General features: G+C 34.6%; 1 protein-coding gene across 1 annotated transcript in view; it reads left to right on the top strand.

Annotated features, from left to right (window-relative positions):
* BMPR2 (bone morphogenetic protein receptor, type II (serine/threonine kinase)) overlaps nucleotides 1-13,625 on the top strand; it is a 222,440-nt gene that overhangs the window by 102,138 nt on the left and 106,677 nt on the right. Inside the window, exons 3-4 of the mRNA XM_008574716.1 lie at nucleotides 87-257; nucleotides 1,455-1,625. Of these exons, the coding sequence (XP_008572938.1) occupies nucleotides 87-257; nucleotides 1,455-1,625 (342 nt within the window). The remainder of the gene's footprint in view (nucleotides 1-86; nucleotides 258-1,454; nucleotides 1,626-13,625) is intronic.

The following is a 13,625-nucleotide window of genomic DNA, read 5'->3' as shown; positions in this document are numbered from 1 at the left end:
TTTTGAGGTTACAAATAAATTAATGAGCAGAAAGAAGTTATTGAAAATGTATAATTAATTTGTCATTCCTTTATTTTCTCCTTTAGCTTCCCAAAGTCAAGAACGGCTATGTGCGTTTAAAGATCCCTATCAACAAGACCTTGGGATAGGTGAGAGTCGAATCTCTCACGAAAATGGGACAATATTATGCTCAAAAGGTAGCACCTGCTATGGTCTTTGGGAGAAATCAAAAGGAGACATAAATCTCGTAAAACAAGGCAAGTAATATTTTTCATACTTGAAGTGACTTTGTGATTCAGAAAATTGAAGTTTATCTAAAAAGGACCTGGAGGAAGATTAAAACCCTCTCCAGAAAAAAAGTAAATTTGAAGTTATATATATTCCTGTATATTTATTTACCCACAAGCCCCAAATTTGTAAAAGGTAATTTATTTTTAGTTTCTTTTAAAGCTTCTTTCTTACTATAATATTAATGCATAATACATGCTCACTGTGTGAAGTTTGGAAAATACAGGAAAATAAAGAAAAATAAGTCTATAATTACGTACTCAAAAAATATTTTTACTAAATTAGTTTAGCCCCTTCAGGTGTGTTTTCTTTCTTTTTTTATTTTATTTTATTTTATTGTGTGTATGTGTGTGTTTTAAATTTTAAAAAAAATTTTTTTTCAGGTATGTTTTCTATATACCTCTATGTTTAATGTGTATGTGCTTTTTTTTCAAAATGAGAATACTGTATAAACAATTTCATATCCAGTTTTTCCCATTTTAATTATATCATGAGTATTTTTCCATATTTTTAAATATACTTCGAAAGCATTTTTATCCTCTGCACAGTATTTCATTGCATACATGTATCAAAGTTTTCTTACACATTACTGTATTATTGAACATTATGTTGTTTTTAGGTTTTAACTGTAATACATAATGCTTCAGTGAAAACTTTGAACATAAATCTTTGTATCTGATTGTTTCCTTGAAATTAATTTCTTGATGTAGAATTAGTAGAGGGTAAAATATATTAATATTTTAAAGGCTTTGCATAAAAATTTCCATGTGGCTTTCTAAAAATATTATCCTTTTACATTCCCTCCAGCATTGTATGGGAATGTCTGTGTTACTGAATCCTTGTTATGATTGTGCATTATTTTTTTAATCCTATAACAATTTAGTTAGTACAGACAAAACCAAAACCTTATGGTTGCTTTAATAATTCTTTAATTATGCAGTTAAACATTTTGTTGGAGGCCTTTTTTCTTAGGAAATGTCTATTTGTGTACTTTGCCATTTTTTGTTTCTTAAAATGTGTGTTTCCTGTTGATTTGCAAAACTGTTTTATAGCTTGTATACTCACTCTCTCACATTTATTGCAATTATTTCTTTGTTGTTTTCCTTTCTTTTTCTTTTTTTTATCATATTGTCTCCTAATTTGTTTATATGAATATTGATTTATAGGATGTTGGTCTCACATTGGAGATCCCCAAGAGTGTCATTATGAAGAATGTGTAGTAACTACCACCCCTCCCTCAATTCAGAATGGAACATACCGTTTCTGCTGCTGTAGCACGGATTTATGTAACGTCAACTTTACTGAGAATTTTCCACCTCCTGACACAACACCACTCAGTAAGTACCTAAAGTAACTTAATTTTCTTTGTAATATCTTTCTCCAAAGATTTGCAAAATATAAAACGAATTTTAAAAACATTCAGAGCTGGTAGAGAGTTTCAGAATCATAAAATTACATCTAACTAACACATGAAATTCAAAAGAGATGGACCAGGATTTCCAAGCCATCAATATATTACCAAGTAAGTTTGAATCAAAATGTAGTACTTTTCAACCCGAATGGAGGGGAATTTGGCAATATTAAGGAAACTACGTGTATGCTTTACTGTTCCACCAAGCATTCCCATTTCTAGGAATTTATTTGGAAGATACATCTCCGATAGTATGAAAATACATATACATAGAGTTACTTGGAGCAGTGCTATTTGTAACTGCATAATATTGGAAACTATCTAAATGTCCAAGAATAGGAGATTAGTTGAAATACACTATGATACATACATATAATGGTACTAACTATACAGCTGTGAGGAAAAAAATGAGTAAGATCTATATGAACTGATATGGAATGATTTCCAGAGACAATGGTAGGTGCAAAAAGTATATTTAGTATGCTTTCTTTTGTATAAGACAGTAAGGGAAATACGAAAGCATATCTATTATATGCTTATCTTTTCAAAAAGAAACAAGTAGTAAACCAGAAAATGATGAAGATGGTTACCTACAAGGGATGCAAAGAATGGGGCAGAAAGAATATGTAAAGGAGTGACAGTTCTCTGAGTGTCGCTTTTTATAGGCAGTTTTTACTTTTGGTACCATATCACTGTTCTACATACGCAAAAAAATTTAAATCATTAAGGTTGGCAGGGGGAAGAAACTTCAAAATGAAAGCAAACTGAAACAAATAAATCCAGTTGTATTTCACATAGATACCATAACCACACTGAAGAGAGAAAGAACTAATTCAGCTAATTTACAAACACAGTATATATTTGATTCTATACACTCTTTGGGAGCAAAATGGGATATAAGGAGGAGGGAGGAGAATTGCAAACAAATACTGAACTCTCTTTAGCAGATTTGTTTTTCAGTAGAGTGGGCAAGGCAATTCTGAAACAATTGTAGATTTATTGTAGGATTAAGAAAGTGAATTGATATTCTTGGGAGCCAGGGTTCTTACTAAAGAAATAAGGATGCACAATTATCTAATGGGGTAAGAAAGAAGAGAAACCTATGCAAATAGATTGCAATTGAAGGTACCAGTATGGACTTGGGATTTTTTAAAGAATGCATATGTATGTGTTATGTGCATGTATATGTGGCCATGTATATATGTACGACTATATGCATATGTGTATATGGATATGTGTATAAATTTATTTACACACACATGTATTTCTTAGCTCTATTTGTTGAAAAGGACAGGAAGCAACAGTACCATAGTAACGGTGAGCATGCATAATGCCCAAATCTTAGTCTCTAATACCATTCCCCACTAAAAGGAACCAGAGTTCCTTGGGAAAATGACTTATTCCTGGACTGGAGCAGGATAGGTTCAAGATGAAGCCTGAGACATTTTGTAATGCTAGAAAGTAAGGAAGGAGGTGCCCCCAAATGTGATGGAGGCTTGTCACAAGGACACAGGAGCCAGCTTGAAGGAACTCCCACTGGCTAAATCTGAGTCAATTTGAGTGCTAAATTAAGTATGTACAGTAACGAATTACAAGTCATTAGAAGGAAAATGAATTCATGAGTAAAATGTCAAGTGCCAACTAGTAAATATAGGAGTGCTGGAGTCAGCAAGCATCATTCTGTAACTATCATGTTAGGGGTCAGCTCAGGCAAGAATCATCAAAGGATCCTAAATCTAGGGATAGTTTCAATGAGCAACCAAGATATTTCCATGGTTCTAAGGTGTCTCCCACATATTGTAATAGAAAAATAAGTAATTTTAAACTGAGGAATTTGGACACCTTGAACAGATGATCAAAATTAATATCATTGAAGAAAGGCAGATGGATATCCATGATACCTGGAGAAGAACACAACATCACCAGTATAGCACTGTATTCCCACCAAGAATGCATAACCTAAGTCCAGTCATGAGGGAACGATAGAGAAACCCCAGATTAGAAATATTCCATATAAAAAAGGGCATTTGTAGTTTTCAAAAATGTCAGTGTCATATAAAACAAAGAAAGGCTGTGGAAAAGATCTAGATTAAAGGAGTATAAAAAGACGTGGCAACTAACAGTACCTAACTGTCCTATACTGGATGGGAAAAATCTGATAAATGACATTATTGAGTCAATTGACAGAACAGACAGAGAAAAGTATGGTTTCAATGTTAAATTTACTGAAGCTGACAACAATACTGTGGTTTTATAAAATAATTTCCATATTCTTCGGAGATAATCTAAGAAGTGTTTAGGAATAAAGGGCCATGACACATATAAACTGCCATCAAATGGTTAAAAAAAAGATGGTGTGTGTGTATGTGTATGTGTAGAAAGAGAGATAAAGAAGAATAATGCAAATGGAGTAAAATGGTAACAATTAGTGAATCTAAGTATATGATGTATTCTTTGTACTATTCTTGTAACTATTTTATGTTAAATTATTTTCAAATAGTTTTTAAATGTTTTATAAGGTTTTTTTATTGAAGTATAGTACTACTCAGGAATTCTGTCAGCAAATTTAATCAGTCCGTATTGTAGGATCTTCAGTTTTGTTTTGTTTTAATTTATTTTTTTCCAGAAATGAAGAGGGGTCATTACAACCAGATTTACAGAAATCAAAAGGGTTGTAAGAGAATACTATGCATAGTTATTGAACAACAAATTAGATCATCTAGATCAAATGAATAAATTCCTAGTAACACACCACCTACCAAGACTGAATTATGAAAAAACGGAGAGTTTGACCAGAACCATAGCTAGTAAGATGAGTGATTATCATTTTTCAGATTCCTGATGCAGAACTCCTTTGAGGATTTCTCGCAGGGCTGGTTATGTTGTGGTGAACTCCCACAGCTTTTGTTTGTCTAGAAAATACACTATTTCTCCCTCATTTCTGAAAGATAGCCTTGCTGGGTATAGTACTCTTGTTTGGCAGTTTTTTTCTATTAGTATTTTGAATATATCATCCAATTTTCTTCTGGCCTGTAGAGTTTCTGTTAAGAAGTCTGCTGTTAGTCTGATAGAAGCTCCCTTATAGGTGACTTGATGCTTTTCTCTTGCTTATTTTAATATTCTCTGTTTGTCTTTGAGCTTTGCCGTTTTGACTATAATGTGTCTTGGAGAGGATCTTTTTGGGTTGAATCTGTTTGGGGATCCTTGAGCCTCCTGGATCTGAAGGTCCATGTCTCTCCCTATACCTGCAAAGTTTTCTGTTATTATTTCGTTGAATCGGTTTTCCATGACTATTTTTTTTTTGTCCTCTCCTTCTGGAACACCAGTGATTTGAATGTTAGTGTGCTTAAGGTTGTCCATTAGTTCTTTTAGAGTTTCTTCATTTTTAAAAATCCTTTTTTCCCTTTTTTTGTCCACCTGGGTTATTTCAAAAAAGACTATCTTCAAGACCAGAAATTCTTTTATCTGCTTGTTCTAGCCAGCTTCTCAAGCTCTCACTTGTGTTTTATATTTCATTGAATGAATCTTTCAGTTCCATGAGTTCTGCTACATTCTTTTTTAAGGTATTAATTTCTTTGTAAATTTCCTCCTTCATATCCTGTATTATTTTTCTCATTTCATAATGTTGTCTGAGTCTTCTCGTATCTCAGTGAGTTTCCTTAAGATTGTTGCTCAAATTCCTTTTCAGTCATTTCAAGGGTTTCTACTGCTCTATGGGGTCTCATATTTGAGAATTACTGTATTCTTTTGGCAGGCAATGTCATATTTTCTTGGATTTTTGTATTTCTAGAACTTCTACATTGATGTGTTGTCATCTGGTAGAGCAGTTGCTTTTTCTCTTATTTTGGAGTGGGCTTTGAGGAGAGAGACGTCCTCTTCTTTTTCCAGTCTCTGCTGGTGACTCTCCTTGTGTCATTGCAGTCAAGTGTCTGGCAGGCTGCCTGCATGGTGGCTGTGGCTGCTGTAGTGGTGTTGAGCTGCTACTTCAGCAGCTGTGGCTGTGGCAGGTAACCTGCATGGAAGTGGTGTTTTTGTCATACTCTCTTGCCTACTGTTGAGTGGGCAGTACTGCCCTCAGTTTCTTGCCTAGGACCCCAGGTGTGCTGTCTTGTCTGCTTCTGGGAAGAGGGTGCTGTATCTCTTGGCTGCTTGCCTAGATCCCTGGGCATGCTGTCATGCCTGCTTCCAGGCAGAGGGGCCTGCGCCCTAGGCTTCTTGCCTAGGATCCTGAGTGTGCTGTCTTGCCTGCTTCCTGGTGGATGGGGCTCTTTGCCTAGGACCCCAGGCATGCTGTCTTGCCTGCTTCTAGGCAGAGGGGGCTGCGGCCCTCTATTCCTTGCCTAGGACCCTGGGCGTGCTGTCTTGCCTCCTTCTGAGCAGAGGGGATTACAGCCCTTGGCTCCTTGGCTAGGACCCCAGGCATGCTGTCTTGCCTGCTTCCAGGCGGAGGGAGCTGTGGCCCTCTACTCCTTGCCTAGGACCCTCGGCATGCTGTCTTGCCTCCTTCTTGGGAGAGGGGCTCACATGTCATTTTTGTGATGTCTAATAAAGCCTTGATTTTGCACAGTATTTTACACTTGGAGTGCTGTCATATGTATTACCTCTTTTAACATGTCATCCTAATATTTAGGTAGTTCAGTCAAAAATAACCCCTTCTGTCCTAATGAGTAGATGTGCCACTTAGGAAGAATGATCATTTAAGTTGTTGTCTTTCTCTGGCAGAGTTGATTTATACCTTAATCTTTCTTTAACTTTTTGCCTATCATTACATTGGTAGACAGTAAATGTCAAATGTTTATATTTTGGGCTCCCAACAAAAATTTCTTTAAAAACTTTCACATTTCAAATTTCAAACTTATTTTTTAAAGTTACAAAATTGGACAAAGCTCCCATATGCCCTTTACCCAGTTTCACCAATCATTAATGTTTTGCTTGTATTTACCCTATCATTCTCCCTCCTTGTAGATACCTATGAGTACATTTCTTTTTTTTTTTTTTAACTTTTAACAAATAAGTTACAGGCATCGTACCTGAATTTTCAGTTATTTTTTAAGTGTCGTCTTTGTCTCTTCTACAAGACTCTGAAGTTCTTGGTCATAGGGACTTATTTTAATACCTCTTTGTGTCCACTAGGGCAGTGTTGGATACATAGTGGGAGAACAGTAAATGTTTGAATACGTGAATTAATAAACAAAGAGAGATATGTAGTATTGTGTAAATTCTGAAATATCGTTGAATGCATGAAAGGAATATTTTGTTTTTAATCTTGCAAAAAATGAATTTAATGGATTCACACAATGGACAGCTGTTTATTGAAAGTTGGTTGCTGCTTTTCATTAAAAAGACAAATGTATCAAAGTAGTTTATGGAATAGTAAGTGCAGACAAAAACAAAAAATTAATTACTAATTTCAGATTTATGATGGTAGAAGTACCAAAAAGCCAATATTTAGTCCCCTTTCTCTTTTTTCCCCCAAAAACGAAGAATCAGATTTTAATTTTTTTTTTATCAGATTTTAATTTTTAAAGCAGTTCTGGAAAGTAAAAAACTTTTCCTAAGTAGATGATAATACATGATCTCATTTTCAAAGAAGCTTCCTTGAAAAGTGCAATTGTAGCTTCTTTTAATACTGGTAAAGAAAATGGTTATGACTTTAATGGCCACATAGCAAGGTTATGTTCTAGGGAACTACAGAGGGTACTTAATGTTCTCTATTAATCCTAATCATTTCTTTCTAGATTGTTTTCAGCTGAAGTTTATTTCCTGACATCAAATTTCATTGCTGTTACTGGAATTATACCTTTCTCATCAAGTATACATTTATACAATTACCACAACCACATTTACTTGCCTTCTTACCTCTATACCTTGTACACTGAGTAAAGTTAGGCCCTGCAGCACTGAAAGAATATTTGGCTGACTGAGCATAAGATATAGTTCTCTTTCTTCAGAAAAGGCTTTTTTTTTTCCCCAACTTCATTTGAAGCTAAAGACCATGAGGTACTTGGTGGTAGAAAATAAAGCATATAGTAACAGTGTACCTTTTTTTTTTTTTTTGTCTTTTTTCGTGTCTGGCAACGGACTGCAACCCTCGGTGTCGCGCCCGTACCGGACCGGGACTGGCAACGGGATCGCAACCCTCGGCGCTGCACCCGCCCCTCGCTCAGCCAGTGAGCGGGAACCGGTCTGTATGTGGGATCCAAACCCTCCTGGGAGCGCCACCGTGCTTCCCAAGCGGCGCACTGTAGCAGTGCACCACCGGGCCGGCCAGTAACAGTGTACCTTTAAGAATAATGTGAGGAGAGTTACTAGACAAAATCTGATAGACCAACCACATGACCATAAATCAATATGTGTAATTGTGCTGAGCCACAAGTCTAACATTATAATCATTCAGAGATTACTTTGATGTAGTTAGTGGGTTGGAGAAAAGTTATTTTACTTACCTCTAGTTCTTAAATTTTTTTAAAGTACAGATTTTTGGTATTCTTATAAAACTGCCTAACATAATTTTGTGGAGGCAATCAGATAAGCACAAATAAGTGAAATTTCTGCAGATTATCCATTCCACATGTTTTTATAGGCTGTTTCTTAAGAAATTTAGCAGAATGGGAAGTACATTAATGCTTTTGTTAAGACGTAAATGCAATGTTTGCTTTAAAATTATTAAATATTAGCACTTAATTATTAATGTTAGAAAAAGGTATATGGACATTGTGTTCTATTTAGAACATAGGTTCTATTCAGACTATAGATCACCAATGATTTCTGGCCAGTAAGGACACTGTGTTCTCAAAAACAAACAAACAAAACAAGGCAATCTTATTTTCCCCAATCCCAGCAACTGAAGTGTAGTTTACATGTTGTATTCCACCATGAAGACAATTTATTAACATTTTATAAAAAATGACTTCTGATATTTGGAAATCCATGTCAATTATTTTGCTTTAACCCATAGTAGTTCAGGTCTGAGGTTGCTGTCAGAGCCATAAAGCATGTGATCAACCAGAAAAACATCTCATGTAATTCTCCAAGATAAAACTGGCTAGAGATGAAGACATTTATGGGTTTATAACTCATATCCTAGGTCTTCATACCTCAATTATTATTTTTCAAAGATTTTCTTTTCTACTGGTGTGTCTATGTTTCAGAGTTTTGTCTTTATGGGGCTAGGTAGCATATTTGACTTCTTTCATTGTATGGGAACCTTTTAAAATACTAGCCAGCAGTTCTGTACCTGTTCAGTACATAATTATGAGTAGACCTGGTTCTAGAAAAAAATTGTGGAATTAGGGAAGATTAGACACTTTTCTTCCTTCGAGATCTTATTTTCTGAGTCCCCCCTTTTTTTCCTTATGAAATCCTATCTCTGTTGTGATCAGTGTCCCTATCTGAATCTGTTAACTTTTCCAGGCGTTGTCCTTCCTTTCCCCATCCTGTTCTGTGTCCTTTGTCCCTCTGTACTTAATACAATAATGATAGATGATTATTTAATGGGTTTTTATTCACAAAATACTTTACTAAACTTAAGATACTTCAAGAATGTTAATCCAGATGGGATAAACCTAGTCGTGAAATTCTAATTTACTTTATCAGGATTATGGAGTTATCAGACAGACCAAGCAGCCTCTCTTCAGTAAACCTATAAAGGAAATCTAGGCATCTAATATGTAGTTAAGTCTTAACCAGCTGAAACATTTTTGAGTACTCAAGATGTGCCAAACACTGTTCTTAGTGTTCTATATGCATTAAACCTTTACGTTTAACCCTTACAGAAACACTATGAAATAATTACTGTTGTAGTATTATGTTACATTGAGAACACTGAGGCACAGATCCATAAAAGCAGTTTACCAAAGTTACATAGCTAGTAAGTAGTAGAGCCAGGATTCAAACCCAGTTTAATGGTTAATGTGTTATTAATCATTAATTTCTATACATAAACAGGGGGCCTGTTTATATTTGCTTGTTTGTTTGGGAAGAGAGAGAGAAAAGATTTCTTGAAAATACTTGGTTATGTTTCCTAAAATTTAAGAATCCCTTTGTGATCTTCACTGTATCTGTGTACCAGTAAGTTATTATAAAATGTTTTCTATATTCTCATGACACATTACCTTATTATTTAATATTTTTCTTTAGATCATCTCATTTAAAAAAACGTGTATTTTATTTATTTTATTTTATTTTTAAAAAATTGAAACAATTGATTATACATATTTATGGGGTACAGAGTTGATTCTCAGGATCTGTGTACAATATGTGATGATCAAATCAGGATAATTAGTATATTCATCATTATAAAAGATACTCATTCTTTGTGCCCTTTAACCAATTTCTCCCTTCCCCACCTCTCCCTCTTCCTTTCCTGTTCTAGTAATCACAGGTCTGTTATTTCCTTCTGAAAAGTTCAATGTATTGTTGTGTTTGTTGTTTGTTTCTATTGCTCTTTCTTTCTTTCTCTATGTTTTAGCTCACACTTATGAATGAGGACATGCGGTATTTCTCTTTCTGTGCCTGGCTTATTTCTTTTCTTGTTTTTTTCTTTGACAGCTGCCTGGTATGGGGATCCAGTCCCTTGACCTTGGTATTATTAGTACCATGCTCTCCTACATGTGCCACCAACCAGCATTGTGCCTGGCTTATTTCACTTAACATGATTTTCTATAAGCTCATCCATGTTGCTCCAAATGGCAGAATTTCATTCTATTTTATGGCTGAGTAGTATTCCTGAGTAGTATGCTTTTGGGGTCTTATTCATAAAGACTTTGCCCAGTCCTACATCCTGAAGTGTTTCCTCTATGTTTCTTTCTAGGAGTTTTATAGTTTCAGATCTTATAGTTAAGTCTTTAATCCATTTTGAGTTGATTTTGATATATGACAAGAGGTACAGGTCTAATTTCATTCTACGTTGGATATCCAATTTTTCCAGCACCATTTATTGAAGAGACTATTCTTCCACCAATGTGTGTTCTTGGTGCCTTTGTCAAAGATCAGTTGGCTGTAGGTACATAGATTGATTTCTGTGTTCTCTGTTCTGTTCCATTGGTCTGGGTGTCTGTTTTTATGCTAGTACCATGCTGTTTTGATTGCTATAGCTATGTATAATTTGTTTCTACAGCTATGTATAATTTGAAGTCAGATAGTGTAATGCCTCCAGCTCAATTTTTTTTTTGCTCAGGATTGCTTTGGTATTTGAGGTCTTTTATTGTCCCATATGAATGTTAGGATTGTTTTTTCTATTTCTGTGAAAAATGTCATTGGTGCAGATTGCATTTGAATCTATAGATTGCCTTGGGTAGTATGGACATTTTCACAACATTAATTCTTCCAATCCATGAACATAAAATATCTTTCCATCTTTTTGTATCTTCTTTAATTTTCTTGAGCTGTACTTTGTAATTCTTGTTGTAGAAATCTTTCACCTCCTTGGTTAAATTGATTTCTAGGTATTTTATTTGGGGATTGCTATTGTAAATGGGCTTGCTTTCTTGACTTCTTTTTCTGCTTGTTTGTTGTTAGTGTATAAAAATGCAACTGATTTTATGTATATTGATTTTGTATCCTGCAGCTTTACTAAATTTGTTTATCAGTTCTAGGAGTTTTGTGGCAAAGTCTCTAGATTTTTTGGTATATAGGATCATGTCATCTACAAACAGGGATAGCTTGACTTTGTCTTTTCCAACATGGATGCCTTTTATTTCTTTCTCTTGCCTGATTGCTCTGGCTAGTACTTACAATACTGTGTTAAATAGGAATGGTGAGAGTTGACATCCTTATCTTGTTCCTGTTTGTAAAGGAAGTGCTTTCACCTTTCCCCAATTCAGGATCATATTGGCAGTGGGTTTGTCATGTATGGCTTTTATTGTGTTGAAATACTTTCCTTCTATACCTAATTTGCTGAGAGTCTTTATCACATGTATGGCTTTTATTGTGTTGAAATACTTTCCTTCTATACCTAATTTGCTGAGAGTCTTTATCACATGTATGGCTTTTATTGTGTTGAAATACTTTCCTTCTATACCTAATTTGCTGAGAGTCTTTATCACATGTATGGCTTTTATTGTGTTGAAATACTTTCCTTCTATACCTAATTTGCTGAGAGTCTTTATCATGAAAGGATGTTAAATTTTGTCAAATGCATTTTTGGCATCTATTGAGATGATCACAGGGTTTTTGTCCTTCATTTTGTTGATGTGGTGCATCTGATTTATTGATTTGCATATGTTGAACCATCCTTGCATCCCTGGGTTGAATCCCATTTGATCATGATGTACAATTTTTTTAATGTGTTGCTGTGTTCTGATTGCTCATATTTTGTTGGCTACTTTTTGCATTTATGTTCATCAAGGATATTGGCCTGTAGTTTTCTTTTTTTGGTGTATCTTTGTCTGGTTTTGGTATCCAGGTGATGCTGTCCTTATAGAATGAGTTTGGGAGAATTGCCTCTGTTTCAATTTTTCATAATAGTTTGAAAAGGATTGGTAGTAATTCTTTAAAGATTTGGTAGAAGTCAGCAGTGAAGCCATCTCGTCCTGGGCTATTCTTTGTTGGGAGAATGCTGATTACTACTTCAATTTCATTGCTTGTTATTAGTCTATTGGGGTTTTCTATTTCTTCTTTGTTCAGTCTTGGTAGTATCTAAGTGTCCAGAAATTTATCCATTTCCGCTAAGTTTTCAAATTTGTTGCCATAAAGTTGTTCATAATATTTTATAATGATTCTTTGTATTTCTGTGGTATTGGTTGTAATGTCATCTTTTTTATTTCTGATTTTTATTTGGATCATGTCTTATTTTTGTAGTTAGACTACCTAGTGGTTTGCCTATTTTGTTTATCTGCTCAAAAATCCAACTTTTTGTATCATTTTTGTTTGTTTGTTTATTTTTGGCCTCTGTTTCATTTAGTTCTTCTGTAATCTTCATTTTTTCTTTCCGTCTTCTCATTTTGGAGTTGGATTGTTCTTGTTTTTCTAGTTCTTGAGGTATACCATTAAGTTGTTTATTTGAAGTCTTTCTATTATTTTAATGTAAACATTCATTGCAGTAAACTTCCCTCTTAGTAATGGTTTTGCAGTATCCTACATGTTTTGATATTACATGTCTTTATTTCCATTAGTTTCAAGAAATTTTTTGATTTGCTGTTTAACTTCTCCTTGGACCCATAGATTGTTCAGGAACATGTTGTTTAATTTCCATGTGTTAGTATTGTTTCCAGAGTTTGACTCACTTGTTTTGAATTCTAGTTTCAATCTGCTGTGGTCTGAAAAGATACTTCAAATAATTTCAATTTTTAAAACTTTGTTGAGACTTGATTTTTGACCTAACATGTGTTCTGCCTAGAATGTTCCATGTGCTGGTGAGATGAATGTATATTATGTAGTTGTTGGATGAGATATTCTGTAGATGTCTGCCAAATCCAATTGGTCTAAAGTGTATTTAAATCTTGTGTTTCTCTGTTGATTTGTTGCCTAGATGATTTGTCCATTTTTGAGAGAGCAGTGTTGAGGTCATCATCAAAGGTAGACCCTAGTATCATTGTATTAGGGTCTATCTTTCTCTTTAGGTCTAGTAGTGTTTGCTTTACATATCTGGGTCCTCCACTGTTGGGCTCCTATATATTTATGATTGTTATATTCTCTTGCTGGATAGATCCCTTTATCATATATAATGACCTTGTCTCTTTTTATAATTTTTGGTTTAATGTCTCTGATATTAGAATATCTACTCCTGTTCGTTTCTGGTTTCCATTTGCATGGAATATATTTTTCCATCTTTTCACTATTAGTCTGTGTGTGTCTTTAAAGGTCAGTTGGGTTTCTTGTAGACAGCATATAGTTGGGTGTTGTTTTTTAATCTAGTTAGCCGTCTGTGTCTTTTGAGTAGGGGATTCAATCCATTTACATTTAGGGTTGTTATTGAGAGGTATTG

Source organism: Galeopterus variegatus, unplaced genomic scaffold (genome assembly GCF_000696425.1).
Source record: "Galeopterus variegatus unplaced genomic scaffold, G_variegatus-3.0.2 Scaffold1092, whole genome shotgun sequence".
NCBI classification, from domain to species: domain Eukaryota; kingdom Metazoa; phylum Chordata; class Mammalia; order Dermoptera; family Cynocephalidae; genus Galeopterus; species Galeopterus variegatus.
This window is presented reverse-complemented; position numbering and strand designations above follow the sequence as displayed.